The following is a 27,212-nucleotide window of genomic DNA, read 5'->3' as shown; positions in this document are numbered from 1 at the left end:
ACATCAAACTATCCATTGTGCTGTCAGACTGACGGCTAAGCAGTGTAACTGATCACATTGTTAATCGGCAGTGCGTGACAAATATTGTTGATGTACTGTATATACTGTAGGACAATGTAACATGAGGATGTGTTGGGCACTTGAATTTCTGAGAATTTTATCATCAAATGTTAAAAAAATCTCAAAACAAAATTATACTTCTAAACTCAATTGTCAGTGTTCCAGATGGGAAGCTGGTGAGGGATTGTGTCCTTGTTGCAGTACTAGCGTCTCACTCGGCAGCATCATACATTTAGCTGTTTCAAACTGAAAGAAAAGACAAAAAACAATGCAACTAGCTTTTGTATTCCAAAAGGTCCACCTTTACTTATTTTGGATGGATTGATTTCGTACCTGCAAACTCACCGTTTTTATTGTCAACCAGGTCATCCATGTGAATCCGAAGAGCATTAACGTGCATTGTTTCTATTGTGCAGTATTTGCTCAGGCTAAAGTGAATTACGAGGGAGAATGATTATCCGTGGGATGCAAATAAACTGCTTTGCGGAACAATGCAACATAAGTAACATTGCGGATAGTTTAAAACCACCTTCCTGATATTTAATGTTAGCTAAACTAGCTAGCATTAACTAACTAACTTCATGGAGTTTCTCGACTCAGTTACCAGTGGTGGAAAGCTAACAAGCTAGTTTGTAAAGGAATATATAAAATATCTATAAATAAATAATAATCATCTCCACATTTACCAGCTGAAACAATAAAGTGATGAACAGAATAATGTATCAATAATTATAATCCAATAATATAATATGTATAATTATGCTATTAAACTTATTTGTAGGGCTGTCAAAGTTAATGCGATAATGCATTAACGCAAATTAGTTTTGACGCCACTAATTTCTTTAACGCATTAACGCAACTTGAAGTTTTTGGTTGTAGTGGGCTCAGTTTTAAAGCTAGATACTGACATCATATAAACTACAAAACCTAAGGAATCCATTGGTACCAACCATGTCATACTAGTTTGTCTTGAAGGAGGCTAAATAACGCTCCAAACTTACGCTATTTTTTGGTGAGGAAAAACTGCATGGCCATTTTTAAAGGGTGTCCCTTGACCTCTGACCTCCAGATATGTGAATGGAAATGGGTTCTATGGGTACCCACGAGTCTCCCCTTTACAGACATGCCCACTTTATGATAATCACATGCAGTTTGGGGCAAGTCATAGTCAAGTCAGGACACTGACACACTGACAGCTGTTGTTGCCTGTTAGGCGGCTGCAGTTTGCCATGTTATGATTGGAGCACATTTTTTATGCTAAATGCAGTACCTGTGAGGGTTTCTGGACAATATTTGTCATTGTTTTGTGTTGTTACTTGATTTCCAGTAATAAATATATACATACATTTGACAAATTTCCCTTTAAGGTACATTTTGATCAGATACAAAAATGTGTGATTAATCTATTTTAAGCAGTTGACAGTCCTACTTATTTGTTTATCAAAATAAGATGTTTTCCTCATTGTATTCTAATCTCAAAATGCCCCCAAAGGCTTCATTTGCGTATTAAATTCTCTAAAATTCACATACCCCCTACCTGATTTCTGTATCTTGCCACCTTTTCTAGACTCACTCTAGAGTTTGCAGGTCTGTGACTTATTGTAAGCACCTGTCAAAACTGCACCTGCAACTCAATCCATTTTGTCATGTCAGCTTTTGCAACATGGCTGAAATATGTACACAACAATTTTCCTCACTTGAAATGTTTCCTTTTGGAATTGTTTCTTACATTTTTGGGGGGATTGCAGTCTCACTTGAAAAAGACAAATTCAGATTTTCAGGTGATGTCTGTGTGTGTTATAGTACCTGCGGCTGAATAGTTTTGGCTCACCAAACCAAACATGCAGAATGTTAATTTTTATGACAATACTCCAAACGAGAACATGGTCTTGGAAGAACTTTTGTCTTGTATTCTGTAAAAATACCCTACAGGCCTGCCAGGCCAGAGATGATCAAACAGAGAAGCTGCTGGTGGATTTCTGTAGGAAGAGATGTGCTTCTGACTCCAGTTTCCAACTGAGGGCTGATGTGGAAGTTGTTCAGTCCAGCACGTACCCAGGGGTTTGTTTGACAACAAGCTGACCTGTGCAGCCAAGAATAGAGTAAAGTGCTGAAAAGAAAGGGACAAGGAAGACTTCCTTTCCTGAGGTGACTCGTGCGTTTTAATGTATGCAATAGGCATCTGCTCATGTTCTATCACAGAGCTACGGTACGTTTTATTTTTATGCTGCTTTGTGCAAGTGGAAGGTCATAGTGGGGTGAAGGAGGGTGAGAACCTTCTCCAAAATGGAGAGCAGTTTTCACGAGCCTGTGAAGACAGCTGTCTAGACAGCAGATCTTCAGCTGTTTATTTCTCTGCATCGGTGAGCAAAGACAGTGAAAACTAAAAAGTTTGTCAAAGTATTTCCACCCGTAGAGAAAAGACTTAAATTTACAGAGAAGAGTGGCAGATTACACGTGGCGGAAAAACCTGCAAAAAGACAGCACAAACAGCTTTTATTACACGGAAGGGAAATGGATAATTGTTTGTTTATCCCTCTTTCTTTCTTTCTAAATAACAGATAGCCTAAGTCACTAATTGTTTAACCCACCAGTTCTACTGCTGGTGCATTCTGGGAGGGTAGGGGACAAATGAGGTGAGACGAAGACAAGGAGGCATAAATGATGAATGTGAGACGACAACTCCTGCTGGATCTGGACATGCTTCTCTCAACCCACAGAGCTGTCTGTGCCACTGCATTAATGATCTAAATGACAGGCAAGTTAAATGAAGATGAGAGAGCCTGTTAGTGGGATAAGAGAGAGAGAGTATACATTCAAACATGTTGACGTAGAGAAAATATCAGATAGATGGAGAGGTACTGCTCTTTGTGTAGAGATGAATGGCACTGAAGGCGAATAACGAGGTCAGCAGATCTCACTCTCTTTATACACATCAGCAGTGTATGCCATTAGCATTGTTTACAAACAGAATTGCATCCATAAGTCCAGATGCTGCGTTTTACATAGAATTTTTGCCTGAATATCAGTGTTTGTTATTGTGGTCAGGGTTTGATGCTGAACTTACAAAGGTGCTATTGATGCTTGTAGCAGTAAAATATCATGCCTCAACTGTAGGTTGTTGTTTGCATTTTGTTTGGAATGAATTGCAGTGCAGTATTTATATACACTAGGGCTGTCAAAGTTGATGCGCTAATAACACGTTAGCACAAATTTGTGTTAACGCCATTAATTTCTTTAAAGGTCCCATATCGTGCTCATTTTCAGGTTCATACTTGTATTTTGTGTTTCTAATAGAACATGTCTACATGCTGTAATGTTAAAAAAACAACTTTATTTTCCTCATACTGTCGGCCTGAATATGCCTGTATTTACTCTCTGTCTTAAACGCTCCGTTTTGGCGCATTTCGACGGAACTGCGATGGAATTGCAACAGAATTGCATTGCTAGGCAATGGCTTCGGTCCATGTGTACTTCCTGTCAGCTGATGACATTCACATACACTGCATCCAGGAATAAACTGGGACACATTTAAAATGTTTACGTTTAAAACTGTGAAGGGTCTAAATATTGTATGTTTGTTACATCACAAATGGACAGAAATCCAGACAGCTTGTTTCAAATGCAGAGTTTCTGAATACGGCTGTGTGTATTTATCTGTGGGTTGAGCATTCCGATACTTTCACAGTATTTATATAGGACTTAAGCCTGCTTTATAATAAAGAAACATGAAAATCTCACTTTTTTATAATATGGGACCTTTAAAGGGACTATTTGTAACTTTGTACGCGCATAAATGTAGCGGGTCGTCACACATGCGCGCTCGCATATGCGCGTTCGCGTGTAGCCGCTGTACCCTCCTCCTCTGCCTGCTCACCTTCACTCAGACAGCTCAGCTCGCTCCACCTCTAGACGTGAACGCGCGCTCACTACACACTGCAGAAGAGTTAGTTTAGCTCTGAGAATATCTAGTGAATGTACAGGGGACGTTTGTGCAGAAATAACTGCTGCAGCTCCTCCAGACCAACAGAGGTTTTCCGTGTCTTGTGAAGTGACGGAGCTCTACAGAGATTTACGTTGTCTTCTCGTTACCGACCGGGTGCCGGTGTCTCCTCTGCTCTCTCCGGCTGCGGGCGGAGCAATTTTTAGGTTGTAGCAGGCATTTAAGGAATCCATTGGTACCAACCATTTCATACTAGCTTGTAGCGAAGGAGGCTAAATAACGCTCCAAACTTACGCTAAATGTTGGTGATGAAAAACTGGCATGGACATTTTCAAAGGGGTCCCTTGACCTCTACCTCCAGATATGTGAATGAAAATGGGTTCTATGGGTACCCACGAGTCTCCCCTTTACAGACATGCCCACTTTATGATAATCACATGCAGTTTGGGGCAAGTCATAGTCAAGTCAGCACACTGACACACTGACAGCTGTTGTTGCCTGTTGGGCTGCAGTTTGTCATGTTATGATTTGAGCATATTGTTTTATGGAGAACCCATGGAGGGATAGGGACCTACAACATGCATTAACAAACTATATGAAATATTTAGAAATTATGTTTTGAATAGTAATAATGCTTTTGTACCACATCGAGTATGTTCTATAAATAACTAGAAATAGACAGGCGCTGTTTACCTCACAAGCTGCACTTTCTTTTCACATCAATTACTGCAGAGGTAACAACAACTGCTGTTCCATGTTTTGCACAGTGAGGTCATTATTTACATGAAATAGTGGAGTCGCGGGGGTGTCCTTTATGACCCAGCCTTTATTGATCCAAAATGCAAAGATCTCATTTGGTGAGATTAGCACAGTGATTTGGATTGACAGCTCTAGTGTGCTAGAGGAATATCCTCCCACCAATTGGTGTTTTTTTTTCTCTCTCTCTGTTTGTAGGCACAGCTTTAATGAAGAAGCAGACCTGCTAACATTCTTGCAGAAGGGACCCTCTTCAACAAGTATGGGGTCACCATGGAAACCATTTCTCCTCCTGTATGTCATCAGTGGCCTTTCAGGTAAGAAATTCAAAAGGCAGTGTTTAGAGATGATAGTACGAACTAGTTGTACAGAATAATCTTCTCAAGCACTGTTCTTAGAAGAAATTGTACAGTACACACACATACACACAGAAATCTACTGTAATGACCTGGCAATTGTAAATGTGACACAGCTGGAAGATCATCGTTTATGGATGTGAGAGGTATCTTGTCACACTTGGAGAGGAGGAATCCACGTCTTTGGAATGATGAATTTTACATTTATATCTGAGTAGAAGTGAAGATGCCATGGCTCATTGAGCATTCCTATGCTTCTGAGTCTCAGATATATGAGAGGGGGTTCCATACTTTTTCAGTAAAGGCCTATTGTGGCTGTAGATGTAGGGCTCTATTTAAGCGATCTATAGCACATGGTCTAAAGTGTATTTAGGGCGTGTCCAACTCCACTTTTGCTAGTTAAGCAGCGCATAATCTGGTCGCAATGTAAGGTGCAGGGGGCAAAGGGGTTGTATTTAGTCTCTTAATTAATCATAGGTGTCTTTTGGGCGTAGCAGGAATTAAACCAATCAGAGAGTCCTGTTAGTTTTCTACTTCATTATATTCTATTATATTCTGAATTATCATCTGCCGCCTGAATTTTGTGTTTTCCTTAACATTAATTGTTACTGTGTACTTGAGTGCCAGCATGCCCATGGGCGCAAGTACATTTGCTACTTACACAATGTGGGCGCTGGGCGTGAAAATGACAACTGCGTCGGTCTGAAACTAGCAATGATAGTTGCGCTGTGCGCCGCTTTGTGCCGGGTGTAAGATAGGGCCCATAGACTGTATATAAGAAGTGGATGTAGTCACCGTGACGTCAACCATTGGTTTGTGGACTGCAGTTTTGAAGCCTTGAGTTCGGTATTTTGGCTGTTGCCATCTTGGTTTCTGGCCGTCGCCATGTTGTTTTTCTTTGAACCAGAAGTGACACAAGAGGGTAGAGCTAAGTACAACAACAGATTTTTAGATGACAAAAACACACTGTGAAAGGATTAAAGTTCTAAGGCAAAACACAGAGAACTCCCAGACCGGACAACGCTGTGGTAGCGACCTGTCAATCACAAGGTAGCCACGCCCTAAAACTTCCCCTGCTTTATGGTCTATTTGACTCTAAATGGGACCATAATTTACTAAATGGACATCATGCTGTATTGAAGAAGACTTGAAACTAGCGATTAAGACCATAAACTCATGTTTACAATGTTTACTGAGGTAATAAATCAAGTGAGAAGTAGCCTCATTTTCTCATAGACTTCTATACAATCAGACTTCTTTTTGCCCCCTGCTGGCTATTAAAAATAATTCAAGTTTAAAGCACTTCAGCATTGGCTTCACTTTTCAGAACCAGAGGTTGCCGCCTGGCTGTAAAGAGCAGGCGCTCTCAGAAAAAGCAGTGACTAGGGCACATTACTACTGTAGTTTCACAGTCCTAACTATTTGTATGACATCATGAATCATAGTGTGGATTAGCCTGACAAATACTACTCGATAAATACTTTCCTACTTAATAATAATTAAGTATCCTCCGTTAGTTCCTTAGTGGCCCAGTAGGAATCAAAACCTCAACATGGCAGGGCTCTGCTTCGTCCACTGAGCTGAGTTTTCTGGTAGAATATCTTTACTGGTGAAGCACAACTTCACACTCCACATCAAGTGTGTCCGTTAGTCAGTCTAGAGCATGTGTTTGCCGGTCTAATGGGTTCTGACCTTTTAATGGTTCTTTCAACCCACCAGAGGAGGGTTCGTGCACTCGGTGGCTCTATCCGAGCTTCGTTTCTGGGAGTCAAACACACAGCGCTGACCTCACTCTTCTGATCGTTAAACCATACTATTAAACTGAAACGACTGTTTCTTAACTTTTGAGCCTCGTCTCTGGGGACCGTCAGATTCTGAACAAATTGTGGACATTTTTAGAGACTTAGGATTTTTTTTATGTATGTTGGGGTATGATGGTTTAGATAAGCAAATTGCCATAACAATTACTACAAATACAAAGAGGTTAAAGGACCATTATGTAATATATTTACTGTACTAAATCCTAAAATGGCCGACAACAATGCTACAAGAGGTTCTCCTTTGAAATTTACATTCCGGACCGGAACGTCTGTCTTTGGTTTGGTCGGTGTGATCCAGTCCACCGACCATTTCGACACCCCGTTGCCACATATGAAACAAATTGGCACGCAAACACAGCCTTCTGCATGCAAGGAAGCAAGCTATCGAACTCGATCATCAGAGATAACGTTAACAGTAGATTCTACCTGACCTGAAAAGCCACGACACATCTCTCTGTGGTCCCTGTGTGCAGCTGGGTTATCAAGGCAGCGAGTATTTGAGACACACAGCTGGTGAAGTGCTTCCCACTACTGCTGGACAGAGCCTAACACGGTCATGTCTAAGCAGTAAGACCTCAAATTCTGAAAACTACGGTCGCACCGGAGGAGTGGACGGGCCATGGCTCCAATGTTTTGAATTTGGACTGCTGTTATCCATTTTAAACGCAAGCTGTCAGTGCTACATATTGCTTTTTTAACAAGGTCTTACTTTCCTATACCTAACGTGGAAGAGTTTTGAAAGGTGACATTGTGTATGCCACAGGTTTATGGCCTGCTGTGTTGTGTGTCATAGCGATTATCACCTTGGCTCCACTATAGCTTGTAAAGTCTTTTAAAGGGCAAAGTCAGTATGAAGAAGTTATTCATTGTAACACTAGTTCTCTGGTATCTCTAACATTGTCCCACTGCTGCGCTTTAAAGGTCACCTATTATGCAAAATGCACTTTTCCATGTCTTTTAAACATCAATATCTGTCCCCAGTGTGTCTACAAGTCACCATAGTATCATAAAAGACCATCCTCTCTCTTTTTCTCCTGCTCCGTTTGTCCGGAAATGGGTGTCGAAACAACGCTGCGCAGCTTTTCTTTTCTTCTGACGTCATTTGAGAATTAGCCATATAAGGGTTTCCTGGTCGAACCAGAGCAGAACCTTCAGTAGCTGACCCGCCCCACAGCGCGTCACTGTCTCTCCTCCTCAACCGAACTTGAGCAAAGTAGCTCCTACTGTTAGTCTGCAAGAACCAGCAGAACAGGCTTCATGTACTCCCATCATCTAAATATAACATGTTCTTTCACAAAGGCTTTATGTAATTACACTGTTTAAACAGATGATATTTATATATTATATATATTTGATGTCATGCATGTAGCAGAGTACAGGTAGTAAATAGTGACTTGTAAGCAACACAACACATTTCTGTTTCACAGTCAAACTTTATTTGAGTTGACAGATGACAATATTAATTATTCACAGCATTTGTAATCATCTCACCTGCAGTTATGTTAACATGGTACAGGAGAAAGTCTTCAGCTCTGGTAAACTATGGTAAGCTAAGCTCCGGTGGTCTGTAGTCATGGTAACACAGAGACAGCTACTACTGTAAATAATATACCATTACTCTGATCTTCCATACATTTATCTTTTAGCAGAAATAATGAACTGACTACTGTTTCACATCTTCTATTTTCCACCCTGATGGTCGCTGTGTTTACACACCGTGTCATAGCGGTAGCATGTAGCTAACCCGTTAGCATGTAGCTACATGCTAACGGGTTAGCTACATGCTAACGGGTTAGCTCTGTATCTCCATGTAAACAGAGCCATCTGCTCTCAGCTGTCTGCTCTCCTCTGGGATGATTCTGTCGGTCATTTCTCACAGATGGATCTGTAAAGACAGACGTAAAACAGAGTGTATGTTTACGGTTTACAGAGTTGATGCATGAGGTAAACACTGAGCTAACTAACAGAGCTATAAATAGCATTATTTACCTGAGAGAAACCGTCAGGAAAACCTGGAATCTGGACCGCAGATGTTGATCATGTGTCGCTGATTTCTGATCAGATTCCTCCGGTAACGTGCGCTGGGTGAAGTTTCTGGTTTATAAACTTTAAAGTGGTTTATAAACTTTATTCTAGCTGCTATCTCTCCACTCTCCGGGAGGGAGGGGGAGGGTGACGCTGTTGTTGAGGACGTTTGATTGACAGAAAACGCTGACCAATCAGAGCAGAGTGGGAGGAGACAGGCTGTGAATCAGGGGTTTTCAGACAGAGGCTGAATTAGGCTCTGAGGCAGGCAGACTCAGGCTGCAGTATGAGAAGAATAAAGGGTTTTTTGAACATTGCAGCATGTAAACATGTTCTAGTGCAACATTAAAATACATCTATGAACCTGGAAATGAGCATAATATGAGACCTACAGAGCTACAGACACAGAAATCAGCACTTTTGGAAATGGGCTGAAACAGAGGTTATAGAGACATGCTGGAATGCATGATCTGATTGTTTTTTTGAAAAAAAAACTTCAGAGACATGGTTTGGAGGTGTCTGAGACCTGTAATAACTAGTTTAAATGGAGTATAATATGTGACCTTTAAGTCAGTAACCTTGATGATTGCTGGCCTCAGGTTAAGACAACAATTAGTTTTCATAGGACTAATTCTGTTGGGCAAATTGTACATATTGCAATAATTAATTTCCATCTAAGTCTTCTGATTTTCATCGGCATTTCAAAAGGCAATTATTCTCTCAAGAACTGTTTTGAAGGCAAATACGTTATACCTTTGATTGGTGTTTGATCCTTTGATTTAAGGTCTTTTTCATTCAAGACGGTGTAAATAGGCAACACAGTCTCACGACAGTTCGTGAAATAGTCACAAAATTGGATCTATTTCTTTTGTGTAGACATGAATTTACCTTTTTTTTGTGACGCTCAGCTCGACTTTCAACAACATATTTTTTGTGTGTTATCCTACGAATATCCAGCAACACGTGAAGCACGTGTCAATTTCCAGTCCAGTCAAAAGTAAAACTACTTAGTTAGGTTTAGGAATAGATCGACTTGGTTGGGCTTAGCCATCAAAACTATTTAGGTTTAGGAAAAGATAGCGGTTTGGGTTTAAATAACACCGGGAATGGCGTAACTTAACTACGGAAGTTACATCACAAAAACTACTTAGTTAGCTTTAGGAAAAGATCGTGGTTCGGGTTGAAATAACTCTGGAAGTGCTGTAACTGAAGTACGGAATAGGGATGTTTATAATTAACTGTTTTTTTTTTTTAAAGTTATTTTTTTGGAGAGATTTTTCAAGCATTTTATTGATAGAACAGTGGATAGAGTGTTGGAAAGGGGGAGAGAGAGAGAGGAATGACATGCGGAAAGGACCACAGGCCGGATTCGAACCCGGGTCCACCGCTGCTAGGACACAGCCTTGGCAATACATGGGCGCTCGCTCTACCGACTGAGCTAACCAGCCGCCCATAATTAACTGTTTAACCGTTAACCGACATTAAGCATTTTAACCGATTAACGCTATCGGTTAAAACAGTTAAACGAAATATTTATAATTAATTAAAAAGAAAATTTAAAAAATTTAAAATCTGAGCGGCTCGTCACTTTAAGGAGAAAAGCTGGTCAACCTTAACAGCCCACCTTAAGAGGCGGAACCGGAGTTGCAGGATACAGGAAGTCGACTCCGGTCTCTGGCTCGCTTGAGCGGAGTGGAGGAGTTGTAGTTTTGTAGCATTTATTCAGCAATAAATAAACTGTACACACACTGCTACACCTACGTTCACAGCTAGAACGCCACCAACAACCTCACACTCACCGCCAACACACACACGGACACTCGTTAAAGTTACGTCGCGCTGACAGACTGCATGTGCTTGGCGGCGGCGGCGAGCAAGAAGCCTCCAGCAATGCTAGAGCTGCTAAAGTAGCACAAACACACACACTGTTTATCAGGCAATCGCTATCGTTAATCCGGACAGACAGAGTGTCGTTACGCCGGGCAGACACACAGCAGACGCGAGGAACAAATCTTGTCGGTTAACAGTTAATAATCGGTTAACGAGGGTCGGTTATCGGTTAAGAACATTTTTCAAAATGAGCATCCCTAGTACGGAAGTTACATGACAAATGAATCAATGTTGTCTTCTGGTTTCACAAGGGACACAAACACTGGTGTCCTGGGTGAAAGTCCTGTGTTGTTTGACCCACTCATCCACTCCGACCTCCTCCCTACGCGGCGTTTGTCCTCTATACTTCCCAGTTAACAATTCTGTGAATTACATACGGATTGATTTTGTGCTGACCATAACAAAAAAATTCCGTGTCTATGTACATAAATCAGTACATTACATTTTGTGACTATTTCACGAACTGCCGTGCGACTGGGCTGAAATACTTGTATTCTCATACTGTTGCAGCTTGCACCATGGGGTAGTAGTGTTAAAGTAAAAGCCAAAATGTTAAGATAAGTGATTTTTATTTTATTTTATTTTTCATATCTAAGTTGGTCTTTAAATATCATGTGTGTATTGGTAGGTCAATAATGAAATATTGCACAAGACGGCAGCGCTAAGCAGCTGAGTTCACCTGAGATGTAGGAGGCGATGCCAGGTTAATTGATTGCAATTCACACTTCAAGGAATCCAGGTAGGAATCTATAAACATGGTTCAGACCTGCTGGGTCTCTTTCGATATTCCTGCAGGGAAAATGCGTAAAGCTGCAGGAAAATAAGGCTTGCATCAGCGTATAGATGACCTCAGAGACGCTATTGGTATGTATAGTTTTCTTGAGTGATAATGATAATATGTAAACAACATGATATAGAGCTGTGGTGGTGTGCAGGTTCACGGTGATTTTTTGTGCATAGACAGGATAACAATGCACTGAACAAAAAAGCAAAAATGCAGTACAAAACATTCTTCTATCGACATTGATTCTTATTTTCAGATGGTTACACACTAAAATAAAAACATACTTATTAATATTGCATTTCTTTTCTGCCAATAGATCCCCCGAAATGTTACACTGTTCCTTTAAGGGTGACACATCGTTGTTCCAAGATGCAGAGCAGTGTAAGGCTTCTAGAGTGAGAGAAAGAGCTAGCCACTTGTATGAAGGCTGTCAGTGTGAAAGCCAATTCAGCACTATAGCATGATGCATATGGTACTGTGCATATATTCTTTTATAAATGTGCACTAAAGGGAAGACAGGCCCGTGGTTTTGTTTGCATAGGCAACTTGGGATGTTGTTGTAGCCTAATCATATGCATTTGAAACGGTTGTCTTTAAAGTGTAAATCTTACCTCCCCGTGGAGTTTGTGAAAGTGATTCTAGAGAGGCGTGGGCAATGTGTAGGAAAAATGCCGAGGCTACCTGAGGATATCTTTTAAAGATATCTTCACCGGCAATGGACCTCACTGACAAAACAAGAAACTTAAATAACCAAAGAAATTGCTTTAACAACCCTGCTCACACTGTTGTTGTCCATCACCTAGTTTCCTATTCTTTGTTGTCATATCTTGCTTATGTCACCTCTACTAGCGAGGCTCATCTGGCCTCAGAGATATAGCAGCGAACAAGACAGTGTGGTGGATGGTAGTTAAGTAAAGCAGCAGTAGTGACAAATTCAACTTCTGGGTCCCGTGCGGTTTCTTGAAGCAGATCAAGGCATGATAGAGTACAATTAAATTCCTCAAGGGGAAAACAAAAGACTTTAAGACGCCTTTAAGCACACTGTGCTGTCAGACCTCTCCAACTTCCAAGTGTAAGAAAAACTGTTCTCATTTTTTTGGGATCAGCATTCTAGATAGATAAAATGATTAAATTGTTTAGACCACATTATGTGCAGAAAATATTCAGTCATTCCAAGTCAATCAGATTGAAGAATGACCCAGAATGACACACAGTCAAAGACAACAACAAGATAATATTCAACTGCAGTGTGCAAAGTGGAATGGCTATTGCAAGTTTTTCAGACCAACACAGGCACTTAAGAGGTCTCTCAGAAATGTCAGATCTGCCGTGGGTGTCTATCTGATTCATGTGCGATAACAGCAAAGGCCATAGCTGCCACAGCAGAGGACGTGCTGTTGTTGTTGCAAACATCATGAACAGAGAAATGGAAAATCAACACACTCTAGTATACCAATGTCTACTGTTGCACAATGAATAGACCCACAGTACTGTAAAGTAGGGATGCACCAATTGTGAAATTCTGGGCTACCGATACCGATGTGTAAAAAACAATTTGGCCGATAGGCGATACCGATACCGATACCAATGGTTTTGCTTATTCAGTTTTTGCTGTTATTTATACCCCTTTTGTGCCAGGGAAACATTGACCTCTTCATTATATAAAAATGAATAAATAACTGAGCTGTTTTAAAGTCATTCAGCATTTCATGACACTGTCTTTGAATGAGCACAAATTCAATTATAAAAAATTATGAAACAACTTATTAAACCATGAAAAATATATATATTTTTAAATAAATGCTTCAAAAGCCTTTTTAGCTGCTATACAACTACCAACTCAATGAGAAGACTGTTTCAGTACTGGAACAGCCCAACAAAAATATTTGCTTTGTGAAATATAAATTAAATGTAAATGTAAATGCGATTAGAAACATAAGCAGTGTTTCCCACACATAGACTTTACTCGGGCGGGCTGCCCATATTTTAAAGGCCAAGTGTATTTGGCGACCTATTTAAGCATTTTTTCCTTTTTATCCGTCTGAGAGAACGAATTATTGATGTTTGTAACATGATGCGAAAAGTATTGCTTCTGAAATCTCAGTCATCATGTGTTCACGGAAATTATAAGCACTGGACAACCATATTGTTGACCTCACCCCAACCGTATCCTGGCCCTATTTCTAACCTTAATGCACACAATAATCATCTGCTATTCACATTATTGACTATCATCAAAAACTTAATGTACTTTTTTAGAGCTGGAAAACCCGCCTGCTAACAGCCATTCAACGGCATCACCCAGATGTGCCGATCACCGGGATGATAAATGTTTGAGTGCTTTGAATGTTTAAATATAGCCGTGGTGGGACTAGTTGAAACACTCCTCCTGATGCACTAGTTTTATTCTTTATTATTCTTTGTATTTTGGTATTTTCAATTTCATAGCATAAGAGATGCTTTTCAGTTTTATAGCTGTTGCTTTTGGGGGAAGTGTTCAGTATTCGTCATACAGCGTAAAAGTACTGAAGTGTTTGAAATGTTCCTTATTTTCTAATGAAAATAGTTTACCAAAGTTGCCAGGGGGCAAAATGTTACCTCAGTCCCCAGCAAGAGGGTTCAGCCTGTCTTTGACACTTACACGACTGTCTGTTCAAAATAGATGAAAAGGAATGTATCCTTTTTTCCGCGGTACTGAACTCACACCAAAGAGTGACTTCTAAACTCGGGTATGAACTGACTTTTGTTTACCGTTACGTCCCTAAACTAAGCATTCCATTAGAAAAGAAGCCCTTGCAGAAAAGCATTCTATTTATCAAGACTTTAACTAGTTTATCAAACTTATAAACCAGGGACTTAGTGGCTTGTGTAGTTGTTTCAGTTGAGTCAATTCTGTGCATTGATTTTTGATCTCAGGGTTTAGTTCTGTGCTACCTTGAGTGCATAAAGTTGACAGAATTTGCTCCGCTTGTTCATTATAGGTATCTCAGCCCTCTGTTGCTACATTGACTCCTGTTGTCTTACTGCTTTGCGAAATAATTGCCTCTCAGAAAAACAGGTATGGTCTCTCTCGATGGCCTTACAGGGCTTTATTGTGGGATTGATTTTTTCTACCTTTACATTCCATACTTGCGTGGAGAGAAATATGTGATCATTTTAGTCTCCAAAATTTGCACTTAAGCCATCAGAGGTAAAAATATTTAGATTTTCTGGAACCCAAACACAAGTTTCAGACAAACACAATACAAGCTCATGAAATCTGCTTTCTATGTATTACACTGTGTATCCGAATGACATTACAGGAAACTAAAGTGGAGTGCTGTGCATGTTTTTACATTCAATCAAATATGATAATATGATAATTCTTGAACCGCAAGTGATCAACCTTTCAGCAATGATGATGTCACAATAAAATTTCCATTGGATGAACCATTTAATTATAGTCACATTAGCAAACTGTATTTGCATGACCAAGATTGGTTGTTGAGTTTGTCTGCTATTTACAATTATAAAAGACAAAATACATACAGTATACTAGGGATGTCCATAATTAACTGTTGAACTGTAAACCGACATTAAGCATTTAACCGATTAACGCTATCGGTTAAAACGGTTAAAAGAAATGTTAATAATGAACTCAAAAGCTGAGCGGCTCAGAGGAGCGGCTCGTCTCTTTAAGGAGAAAAGCTGGTCCACCTTAACAGCCCACCTTAAGAGGCGGAGCCAGAGTTGCAGGATACAGGAAGTCGGCTCCGGTCTCCGGCTCGCTGGAGCGGAGCGGAGCGGAGGAGAGGAGTTGTAGTTTCGTAGCATTTATTCACCGACAAATAAACTGTACACACACTGCTACACCTACGTTCACAGCTAGAACACCACCAACAACCTCATACTCACCACCAACACACACACACACGGTCTGTTGGGAACTCACTAAAGTTACGCAGACTATGTGTGCGGCGGCGAGCACGAAGCCTCCGGCAATGCTAGAGCTGCTAACGTAGCACAAATACACACACTGTTTGTTGGAAACTCGCTATCGTTACGCCGGGCAGACACACAGCTGACAACCTGCTAAACTAAACTAAATGTGCGGTGAAGACTTTTACTGGGAAAGTGGTAGCTGGTACACCGCTGCATGCGAGGCACGAATCTTGTTGGTTAATGGTTAATAATCTGTTAACGAGGGTCGGTTATCGGTTAAGAACATTTTTCAAAATGAGCATCCCAAACAAAAACACCTACATTTTTAAGCACATAGACTATATGTGTAACACATGCTTAATAGAGCTTGCTGTTTGGATTAAGAATAAAACCACTTCCTCCAAGAGGAATTGTTTTCTCTCTCCACGTGTACAGCTGAAACTGTATGTATAATTGAGATTGTCTGGCCACTGTATGCATGAAGGATGTGAGTTTTAATTGAACTAAACAATTTTCAGTCCTGAACATTTGGTACTTTCAGTAACGATAAAACAATTCCTGTGCAATGATTTCATTTTAATTTGATGGAAAATTGAACTTGAAATTAGAGAAGTGCATTGTAATGTCGCCCACATTGGTGATCACAGTATTTCCAGTACATACTCCATTATCCCATTTTGTCCATTTATACAATTCTGGTCTGCATTTCTTTCTCCAAAAGTGTTGTTGAGTGAGAGAGCCAGGAGAGACATATAACACTGTAGACAAATGAAATTTTATGGGCAAAGCATAAAAAAAACAAAAGAAGATACACACCATACATCAGTATTGTCCTCAGGCATATTGTTGTCTTATAACAAGCAATGACAGGCCTTTACTTGTGTTTGCTGTCTTTGTTCTTTTGCCTTTAGGAGAAATATTCTGAGCTCATTCCTGTTTGGTTATTTTAGAAGGATGACTCTCAGTGGACTTTTATCAGATCTCCTGAAGGAACTTGTATTTCCTGTCATCATCCAGCCATACATGGAGCGTTGCCTTATCAATAACTTAAATCAAATCAGTCAAATTAATGTTGCACATTATGCCTGCAGTGCTGACGCCATCATGGTATCGGTTACAAATAGGGCTGTCGATCGATTAAGATATTTTATCGCGATTAATCGCATGATTGTTCATAATAGATAGTGATTAATTGCAAATTAATCGCACATTTTTTTATCTGTTCAAAATGTACCTTAAAGGTCACCTATTATGCAAAATGCACTTTTCCATGTCTTTTAAACATCAATATCTGTCCCCAGTGTGTCTACAGGCCACCATAGTATCATAAAAGACCATCCTCTCTCTTTTTCTCCTCCTCCGTTTGTCCGGAAATGGGTGCAGAAAAAAAATTCGCTTTTTTCCTTGTATCCTGACGTCATTAGAGAATGCAAGCCACGTGAGGGTTTCCTGGTCGAACCAGAGAGAACCTTCAGTAGCTGACCCCGCCCCACAGCGCGTCACTGTCTCTCCTCCTCAACCGAACTTGAGCAAAGTAGCTCCTACAGTTAGTCTGCAAGAACCAGCAGAACAGGCTTCATGTACTCCCATCATCTAAATATAACATGTTCTTTCACAAAGGCTTTATGTAATTACACTGTTTAAACAGATGATATTTATATATTATATATATTTGATGTCATGCATGTAGCAGAATACAGGTAGTAAATAGTGACTGTAAGCAACACAACACATTTCTGTTTCACAGTCAAACTTTATTTGAGTAGACAGATGACAATATTAATTATTCACAGCATTTGTAATCATCCCACCTGTTAGTTAGTTATGTTAACATGTTACAGGAGAAAGTCTTCAGCTCTGGTAAACTATGGTAAGCTAAGCTCCGGTGGTCTGTAGTCATGGTAACACAGAGACAGCTACTACTGTAAATAATATACCATTACTCTGATCTTCCATACATTTATCTTTTAGCAGAAATAATGAACTGACTACTGTTTCACATCTTCTATTTTCCACCCTGATGGTCGCTGTGTTTACACACCGTGTCATAGCGGTAGCATGTAGCTAACCCGTTAGCATGTAGCTACATGCTAACGGGTTAGCTACATGCTACCGGGTTAGCTCTGTATCTCCATGTAAACAGAGCCATCTGCTCTCAGCTGTCTGCTCTCCTCTGGGATGATTCTGTCGGTCATTTCTCACAGATGGATCTGTAAAGACAGACGTAAAACAGAGTGTATGTTTACGGTTTACAGAGTTGATGCATGAGGTAAACACTGAGCTAACTAACAGAGATATAAATAGTATTATTTACCTGAGAGAAACCGTCAGGAAAACCTGGAATCTGGACCGCAGATGTTCATCATGTGTCGCCGATTTCTGATCAGATTCCTCCGGTAACGTGCGCTGGGTGAAGTTTCTGGTTTCTAAACTTTAAAGTGGTTTATAAGCTCTATTCTAGCTGCTCTCTCTCCCTGCTCTCAGGCCGCGAGGGGGGCGGGGAGGGTGACGCTGTGTTGTTGAGGACGTTTGATTGACAGAAAACGCTGACCAATCAGAGCAGAGTGGGAGGAGACAGAGGCTACAGACACAGAAATCAGCACTTTTGGAAATGGGCTGAAACAGAGTTTATAGAGACATGCTGGAATGCATGATCTGATTGTTTTTTTGAAAAAAAAACTTCAGAGACATGGTTTGGAGGTGTCTGAGACCTATAATAACTAGTTTAAATGGAGTATAATATGTGACCTTTAAAGGGAGATTTGTCAAGTATTTAATACTCTGATCAACATGGGAGTGGGCAAATATGCTGCTTTATGCAAATGCATGTATATATTTATTATTGGAAATCAATTAACAGCACAAAACAATGACACATATTGTCCTTATGCATAAAAAATATGCCCAAATCATAACATGGCAAACATTGGTCCCCGTGGAACCCATTTTCATCTTGAGGTCAGAGGTCAAGGGACCCCTTATAGCCATGCCAGTTTTTCCTTGCCAAAATTTAGTGTATTAGTGCATTATTTAGCCTCCTTCACGACAAGCTAGTGTGACATGGTTGGTGCCGATGGATTTCTTAAGTTTTTCTAGTTTCATATCATGCCAGCATCTTCAGCCCGCTACAACCCCAAATTCGCAAGCTGCGTTAATGCATTAAAGAAGTTAGTGGCATTAAAACAAATTTGTGTTAACACATTATTATTGTGTTAACTTTCACAGCCCTACTAATACTATATTTGATATACTATATACAGTAGTATTTAGCTCTGTATGTCTCCTGGAAAAATGTACATTTGTCGCGTTAAAATTAATTTGCATTAACTCGTTATAATCGCGTTAACTTTGACAGCTCTGGTTACAAAAAAAGAAAAAGACAGTTACATGCACAACAGTACATGTTGACACCACAATGTTGAATGTTAAGTCTGTGGATTCTGTTTTTGAGGGAGAGTTGTTCATTTTACCCAACAATTACATCACTAATGTTGGACCATAGGTAACAAAGAAAATCTATAAAAGTTGTGGTTTTCCCAAAGCAGCGCTTTGAGCGGAGCGTGCCTTTAGAGCAACTGTCAGAAATATGTCACATTTTAGCGAGAGTGCCGCACTTCAAACTGGTTTTCAATATTATCAGCAGCGGGAGCCATGAGCAGCCACTCCCAGGGGTGTGATGCCGTCTTTGTCTATTATGATACTTTTGACATGATGGCTTGTGTAATGGATTATTGACCTACTGTTCTAGCTGAATACTCTGAAAATGGTCACTTTGAAGACAATAGTTCCCCTGTTCTATTTTATTTTCCTCTGTACCTGTCTCACCGCCTAGGCCTTATCCGTTCCAGAGATATTTAAATCATGCAGTAGCAGAGAGGGCAGCACAATTAGATTTCTCTCATGTTTAAAAGAGGCTGGGGCCATTTTCTTTTCCTCCCCCCAGTCTGAGTCTGATAGAAATACACTGTTGCTTGGAGCATTAAGTGTGGCATGGTAATTCAACTGTTTCTCAGCTAACTCTGAGGTATCTCAATATTAAAAGTGGGTTGCGGGGGAATTTAGATGTGTAGTAGTGCTGTATAAGTGATGCATGAAGTCATTTTCACCAAGGGCAAAAGAGTCATGCGCTAGAAATATGGTTGCGTATGGGGGAAATGGATGTGTATTTGCATGCACTACACACGGAGCCGGACCATGCAATGAATAACTTGCTGTGATTGTATACCTTGAAAAATAAACACTGAAATATGGAGTTTTGTTAAAGGTCAATCTCAAACAATAGAGGTTAATTACAATTACCAACATCCCACTAACCCAAATAACATAAGAAATGCCTAAAACAATAATGAGTACAGTGGAAACTGCTTATAGTGATCACAGTTACAGTGATCAACCGCTTATATGGAGCAGGAAGCTTGGGACAGAATCATTCCTATACAAATGCTGTTTAAGTTCTTCACTTAGGGCTGACTCGAATACTTGCCATGATATTTGACCTCCAAATCAGTATGTGAATGCTTTGTTTTTTACATTTTAAATTTTTTTATATATAATAATGTAAATTATATACATTTATACATTATTACATAATCCCTAAATAGCCCACGAAATAAGGAATAGATTATTAATTTTCAACATTATTATTAGTTATTCTCAGACGGATATCGCTGTTTGTTGTGTAAACGGGGGGAGATGGAGACACACAGACGGAACAACCTGCTGTGCAGTGCTGCTCCGCGAAGCTTCTAATACCATTGAATCGTTCTCACCGAAGCTTCGAAGCCCAAAGAATGGTATTCGAGACAGCCCTAGTAAACACGTAGTCCGCTTACATTGTTCATTTAGGGTCTTTTCATACATGAAAACATATGGAAAAACATTTTAAAACTACGTTAGACTAACGTTAATTTAATTTTTGTTTTGTTTTTTTACTTTACTCCCGTGATACTTTGCCTCGCGGACCGTCTGCTTTCCGGCTGGATACTGGCTGGTCATTTTCTCTGAATAAAAACGAATGTGCACAGGTAAAGCACCTGTGGTTGAAGCCGCCCTCATCAAGTGGATTGATAATATCTGGTCACATAATTCCAACCAAAGTGAAACTCTGTCGACCGCAGTGCCGGCAGCTCATGCAGACTGGCGTCTGTCTCCCTCCATGCCTCTACTGGGTGAGCGAGCGAGGAGCCCCAGCAAAGGGGCGCCGTTCTGCATGCACGTTCATGTTGCAGAGCCGGCCAAAAACAGCAACCCTTGGTGAGGGAAAAGGCAGAAGAATTGGCAGGGAGTCACTTTCATTACTTTGTATACTTGCAATAAATATATACATTTAATTTCGATGTTAATCTGCATGAGAAATGATGCCCAACAACAAAAATTTGGTTATAATAATCATCTGCTTATAGTGATCAATTTGACCCGGACAGACGTGATCACTGTAAGCGGTTTCCACTGTAGTTGCAACTCTGAAGGTTATTTTCTTTGTGTGTTACAAATACACAAACTTAAGGGATCTATTTTTGGGTCCCACCATCAGGGACTAATGGATTTCCTCCATCTGGCAGGAGAACCAGAGTTGTGACAGCCTCTCTTACACTCACAACTTGAGCCCAGGAAATGAGATGAAAAAAGGAAATGTTGATTTCTGTGAGCTTGAGAAGTTGGGTTCAACATTCAAGTCTTGGCAGTAAAGCGTCTTTGGTGTGTACGGTGATCAACACTATAATCAGTACCCGGGGATTTTGAATTTGGCATTTCAGAGCACTCAAGTACATACTGTACAATGAGCCTGTGTGCTGACGCCAGAGTTTGTGAAATGGAGTCTTGCTATTGTGTGCCACATAGCCTGAAGCCAATTACAAAAGTTTGTTGTCATTTGCTTAATATTTTAGAGAAACATCTGATTCTGCGTCATGTCACTGTAGAATTATGTTTTACCTCCAATATGGGCATTAAATAAAGAAATACAGAATATCAGTAAATGAGCAGGCTGGGTAGAGACTTCTATACATCTCAATAAACCTGCAGTAAGCAGAATGTTTTTGCCATCATTGGACAAAAGTTCCATAATAACCTTTCAGCATATTGTAATTCAAGAGTTCTGAGAGAAAACTAGATTTCTGCTCCTCCTCATGGCTCTGTTTTAAGACTTTAAAACATCTAGCCCGTGACGGGAGACTTTGACCAATCGCAGGTCATTTCAGAGAGAGAGCGTTCCTATTGGCTGTTCATTTAACGGAGGCAGCTTTCAATCACTCACAAACTCCGATCAAACGGTCAAACTAGGCAGTGCTGATCAAATAACAATCTATATTCTGTTACTGTAATGCCTATTTCTCTCCTCAAATGTTTTCAGAAACATCTTGTAGTGTACTGTTAGTGTGCTCCGGCTAGTGGGCGGTGCTTGGTATTTCCTCAACTGATCTCAACATGGCTGCCGGCTCACAAACTTTTTTTCATTTTACAGCTAAACAGTACACTACAAGATGATTCTGAAAACATTTGAGGAGAAATAGGCATTACAGTAACAGAATATTGATTCATATTTGATCAGCTGTGCCTAGTTTGACCGTTTGATCGGAGTTTGCGAGTGATTGACAGCTGCTCATAGACGGCAGACTCCAGCTTGGCTCTGATTGGTTGGTTTCCTCAGGTTTGTGAAATCTCACAGATGCCATTAGGACCACTGGAGGACACCGTAGGACACATGATTTTTTTCAGATTACCTGTCTCATGCACTACTGTCAGGATATAGTGACCATTTTATAAAAATTACTTTTTTAATCATATTTGCTCCCATCTCGCCTACTGCTGCTCTAAGAGACATGACAACATAATACCATACATCAAACGACATCGTTACTCTGGCAAGGTTGAACCAGCTCATACAATCTCCATAGTACACCGAGGATCAGGAAGAAAGACTGGGTTTTAGCAAGTAGTCCGCTGTGATAGGAGGTGAGGTGAGGTTGCATATGATGTATGGATTGTTCTATCTGTAATGATATTCAGCTGAATAAATGGTCTCAAGGATAATCAGCTTCAGTCAATATAATCTCCCTGTGAAGGTCTTCATTAATCTTACAGGCTATGGCTAATCATGTCCGTCTACTTGAGTCCCCATGAGCATCTCACCTACTTACTGTATGTTATTCTAATTAATTTTTCACACCACAGTCGTCCAGAGGCTGCAGACAAACCCGAAGACTCGCACATTGTCTCCTGTGCTGTGCCAAACCAATGACCTAATACAAGTGGATGAGTTTCTCCCTATTTCCCCAGGTCTCCCCTCTCTCCGCTTAAAACATGTCATCTTCCCTTAGCTTCACCTTCACCTCTGCTGTTAGTTAGTTTGCATGTCCCCTTGTCTCAAAGCCATGCAAGTCTCCCCTCATTTGGTCATGCTTCCTGATAACTTACACTTTATTTAATGCAATTATTTCTCCATAGTACGCCAAAAGGTCATCTCCATTCAAGTAAAGCCACAGTCTAACATATGTATGATAATAAGGACAAGGTAACAGGAACGTTTGGCTTTTTGGTCTTTTGTTCATGTATAAAATGGCCCTCGTCTCCTTTGGTGATGTTATCACGGAGGTGGTGTTAAGACCTGAAACGATCACCGACGGCAATGCTCTAGAGCTCCATAAAATGCAGCAGGTGCAGCCCTTTCAACAACAATGAGTGTTTCTGATTTTGCGCCCTCTGAAAGATAGGGATCAGTGGGATCTGCAAGGGTCATTGCTTTTATCAGATGAAGGTGACAGCTGACAAGACCAAGTGCCTGTCGGCTTCAGTAGTCAAACAAACAAAAGAGGCTTTTTTTTTCAGTATTCTGTATTTGTCGGGGTTTAGCCTCAGTCTGCAATGTTATCTTCCTGGCAAAAAGGAAATGGACCTTTTATAACTTGCATTCAACAGAACAATATGCGACATGTTTAGGCTCTTATTGACAGAATATCCCCGTATGATGTATAACAAGGGTGCAACCGTGTCACCTTTCGACTAAAATAGCCATTTTGAATCCAAAATATGGGTCCTTTAAGGTCTGTATTGTTCAGAAACCCCGTCAGCATCTGGCCGCTTGGGCTTCGGCCTTGCTTGCCCCTGTCTCTCTGTCCCTAGTGCTTCTAGTTGGGGTTTCCTCTATCCAAATATCCCCAGCTACCAGTTTCTTTAGTTGGGGTCAACCTTGTAGACAAGATTTGTTACTGGCTTACCGGTTTGGTTTGGCTACATCAAGTATAATCCAATATAACACCTTCCACCTCCACTGACATTAAGATAAGATAAGATTGATCCCCTGAGGGTAAATTTGGTAATACCATTTATTTATTTTTTTACAAACGCTAACATCCTTTTGTCTAATCTGTAGTCACATTTTCAAAACTCTAAACACAATTAACACAACATCCGTCTGTTGTGGACCATACAATTAACACAATTCATGTTGTTTCCACAGAATATGCAGTCAATTAACATATTTCTAAAATGTTTCAATTTGTTTTACAAACAAGCTTACCCAATACCAAAATTGTGGATCTTTCCTGTCTCATATACAAATGCTTGCTCACAGCTTGCCAGAAATGAAATGTTTAAAACCTTAAATGCAGTGTAGAGCCTCTACTACTACAAAAAAAAGCAGCTAAACAGCTATACTGAAACAGCTGAAAAGCCTTTTTGAATGAAAATGAAGATCATTGAAACATTGAGAAATAGCTGATTTACTGTAAGTCGTGTAAAATAGACCGCCAGAGATGGATAAGGAATGCCAAGTTTATCCATGGTGAATAGCGAGAGACGACATACAGTAAGATGTGATTTGGGCGAGAACATGTGGCCAAATGCTGAAGATCATATACACTCACCGGCCACTTTATTAGGTACACCTTGCTAGTACTGGGTGGTCTTCTGCTGCTGTAGCCCATCTGCTTCAAGGTTCGACGTGTTGTGCGTTCAGAGATGGTATTCTGCATACCTTGGTTGTAACGAGTGGTTATTTGAGTTACTGTTGCCTTTCTATCATCTCGAACCACTCTGCCCATTCTCCTCTGACCTCTGACATCAACAAGGCATTTTCTTCCACACGACTGCCGCTCACTGGATATGTTCTCTTGTTCGGACCATTCCCTGTAAACCCTAGAGATGGTTGTGCGTGAAAATCCCAGTAGATCAGCAGTTTTTGAAATACTCAGACCAGCTCGTCTGGCACCAACAACCATGCCACGTTCAAAGTCACTTAAATCCCCTTTCTTCCCAATTCTGATGCTCGGTTTGAACTTCAGCAAGTCGTCTTCACCACGTCTACAATGCCTAAATGCATTGAGTTGCTGCCATGTGATTGGCTGATTAGCTATTTGTGTTAACAAGCAATTGAACAGGTGTGCCTAATAAAGTGGCCGGTGAGTGTATATTACATATATATTATAACAGGACTTTGCATTTTTGTCATCCCCCCCCTCTGTACCTTTTTTTCTGTATCTTATTTTTACACATTTGGAACCAAAGGCCATGTATGTTGGATTTTTTGTTGATCACTGGCAAAAATGTCATGTTGCTAATACAGCTTTAACTGCAGCAATTCTGTCACTTACTATTTTTTTTCCACTGTACATTCTATACATTAAAGACAACTCATTCACTTTTAGATAGCGTGGTGCCAGAAAGGCACACGTTTGACACTCAATCAAAACATGTAGAGTGGTTTACAGTAAAAGGAAACTGAATTATGAAAACAATGGATTTCATATTATCTATTGTATGCAGGTAGAATTGAAACATGAAACGTGTTGCAGGTTTTGCAATGCCATCAACTGTCAGTATTTTGAAAGCCGGTGTGCTATGATTGAATATATGTTCCTCTTAGAAAGAAAACGTGCTAGTGTTTTGAATTTGATATTGAGCATTGGGGTTTGCCCTGTTTTGATAGAGTTAGTGTAGAATGTTTTTTTACATTTTGAAATGTAGATTTGGTATTTAATGAAGAAATGTAGTTTTGATTATACAATGAACTATTTGGCTAATTGTGTGATGTAGGTGTGTTTAGAAGAGTTTAGAATCTTAAATATAGGTAAAGGCTTGTTAGCAATTGTAAAATACTGTAATAATAAGTGAAAGGGGATCGAAAGAATATATGAAACACCTTTTTAAAATGATGCACACACATGTACAATAAAGCAGCACCGCAAAAAAAATACAGCCTTCAAACTAATCATTGTCAGAATTGTGAGAACCTAATCACAAAGCCATAATCATATTACAGAACATTATAGCTGCTTGGCTCAATCGCTTTGATAATGTCACATACTGTATGCACAGTGATAAAACAGTCCTGGTGAATTCTTTATGGCTTAGGCCGGTCTGAATCAGCAGCAAAAGGGTTGCTTTAGGTCTGGGTATCATCGGATATTCCGTTTTTCCTTTGGAATTCAGAAAGGAAAAAACGTTTTTTTATTTTTTCGTTTTAAACCAAAAACCAGAAAACGGCCGTTTTCTCGTTTTTCGTTTCTGAATCAAAAAATTAAAAACGAACCCAAACCGGGCCGTTTGTTTGTTTTTGCGAATTCCTTTTCTCATTATTCGTTTTGAATTGAAGAACGGAAGTCACGTGGGTTTTTCGTTTTTTCGTTTTAAACCACAAACGAAAAACGGAATCACGTGGTGCTCTGTTTGTTTTTTGTTTCCAAACGAAAAACGAAAAAACCAAATTAAAAAAACGATCCGATTTAGTTTCTTCAAGTTTCTTTCTGTCATTTTCTCTTCTGAATCGAGGAGCGGAGAACGGCAGTCACGTGACCAGGAAGTGAAGGCAAACATGTCAAAATAAAAGCCAAGAAGATAGTTTGGTCATTCTATAAAAGTGTAACATTATTTAAGCACAGGATCAAAGTAACAGTAGAAGATAAATAGGCTAAATAAATACACAAATAAGTACATACATAGATATTTTTTTGTTTTGTTATTTTCATTAACACATGAATGTCTTTTATCCAAAAAGTGTGTGATAAATCACAGGGAGGGTTTCTACAGATGTTATACAACAGGGAGGGTCTCTACAGATGTTATACAGAACTCTCACATAATTGACAATTTTCTCTCACACCCTTACTATGGGCTGTTTCTTTATGTCGGCAGGTGAGAAGCACTATGTGGCTAATTCTTTCAACACACCTGACACTTCCACCTGATCCCTTCACTCCATTAGGAAGGCTGTAGCCGAGTAGTTCTACATCATGATAATGCTGATTTTTCAACCAGCGATTATGAAATTAATGCCAGCTAGACAGAATAAAGCTCTGTCTGTCATGACAATAGTACTGGACTGAAGGCCACTCCATCACTCCAGATACTGTAGATTTAACAGATACCTGCTGTCTTCAGATGGCTGTAAAGAGTCACCCGAGTAAAGGAAAGGCTTTCAGTACAGTTCTATTGTCATGACAGACAGAGCTTTATTCTGTCTAGCTGGCATTAATGTCATAACCACTGGTTGAAAAATCAGCCTTATCATGATGTCGAACAAATTAACTAAATTACATATACTAACAAACAGACTAGAAATGGTTGAAAAGCATCATAAACTACCAAACAGGCTAGAAATGATTGAAAAGCATCATAAACCACCAAACAGAATACAGAAAGTTAGTGATTTCAGTTTTTTA

General features: G+C 40.0%; 1 protein-coding gene across 4 annotated transcripts in view; it reads left to right on the top strand.

Annotated features, from left to right (window-relative positions):
• The window catches only part of cntn5 (contactin 5), a 179,035-nt gene that overhangs the window by 39,798 nt on the left and 112,025 nt on the right, over positions 1–27,212 (top strand). For all 4 annotated transcript variants that reach the window (XM_074640435.1, XM_074640434.1, XM_074640433.1 and 1 more), the window contains exon 3: positions 4,958–5,076. In XM_074640435.1, coding sequence (XP_074496536.1) covers positions 5,022–5,076 — 55 coding nt within the window. In that variant the 5' untranslated portion in view covers positions 4,958–5,021. The remainder of the gene's footprint in view (positions 1–4,957; positions 5,077–27,212) is intronic.

This window comes from Sebastes fasciatus, chromosome 7 (genome assembly GCF_043250625.1).
Source record: "Sebastes fasciatus isolate fSebFas1 chromosome 7, fSebFas1.pri, whole genome shotgun sequence".
Lineage (NCBI taxonomy): Eukaryota > Metazoa > Chordata > Actinopteri > Perciformes > Sebastidae > Sebastes > Sebastes fasciatus.
The sequence above is the reverse complement of the archived record's forward strand: the minus strand, read 5'-3'. Positions and strand labels throughout refer to the sequence as shown.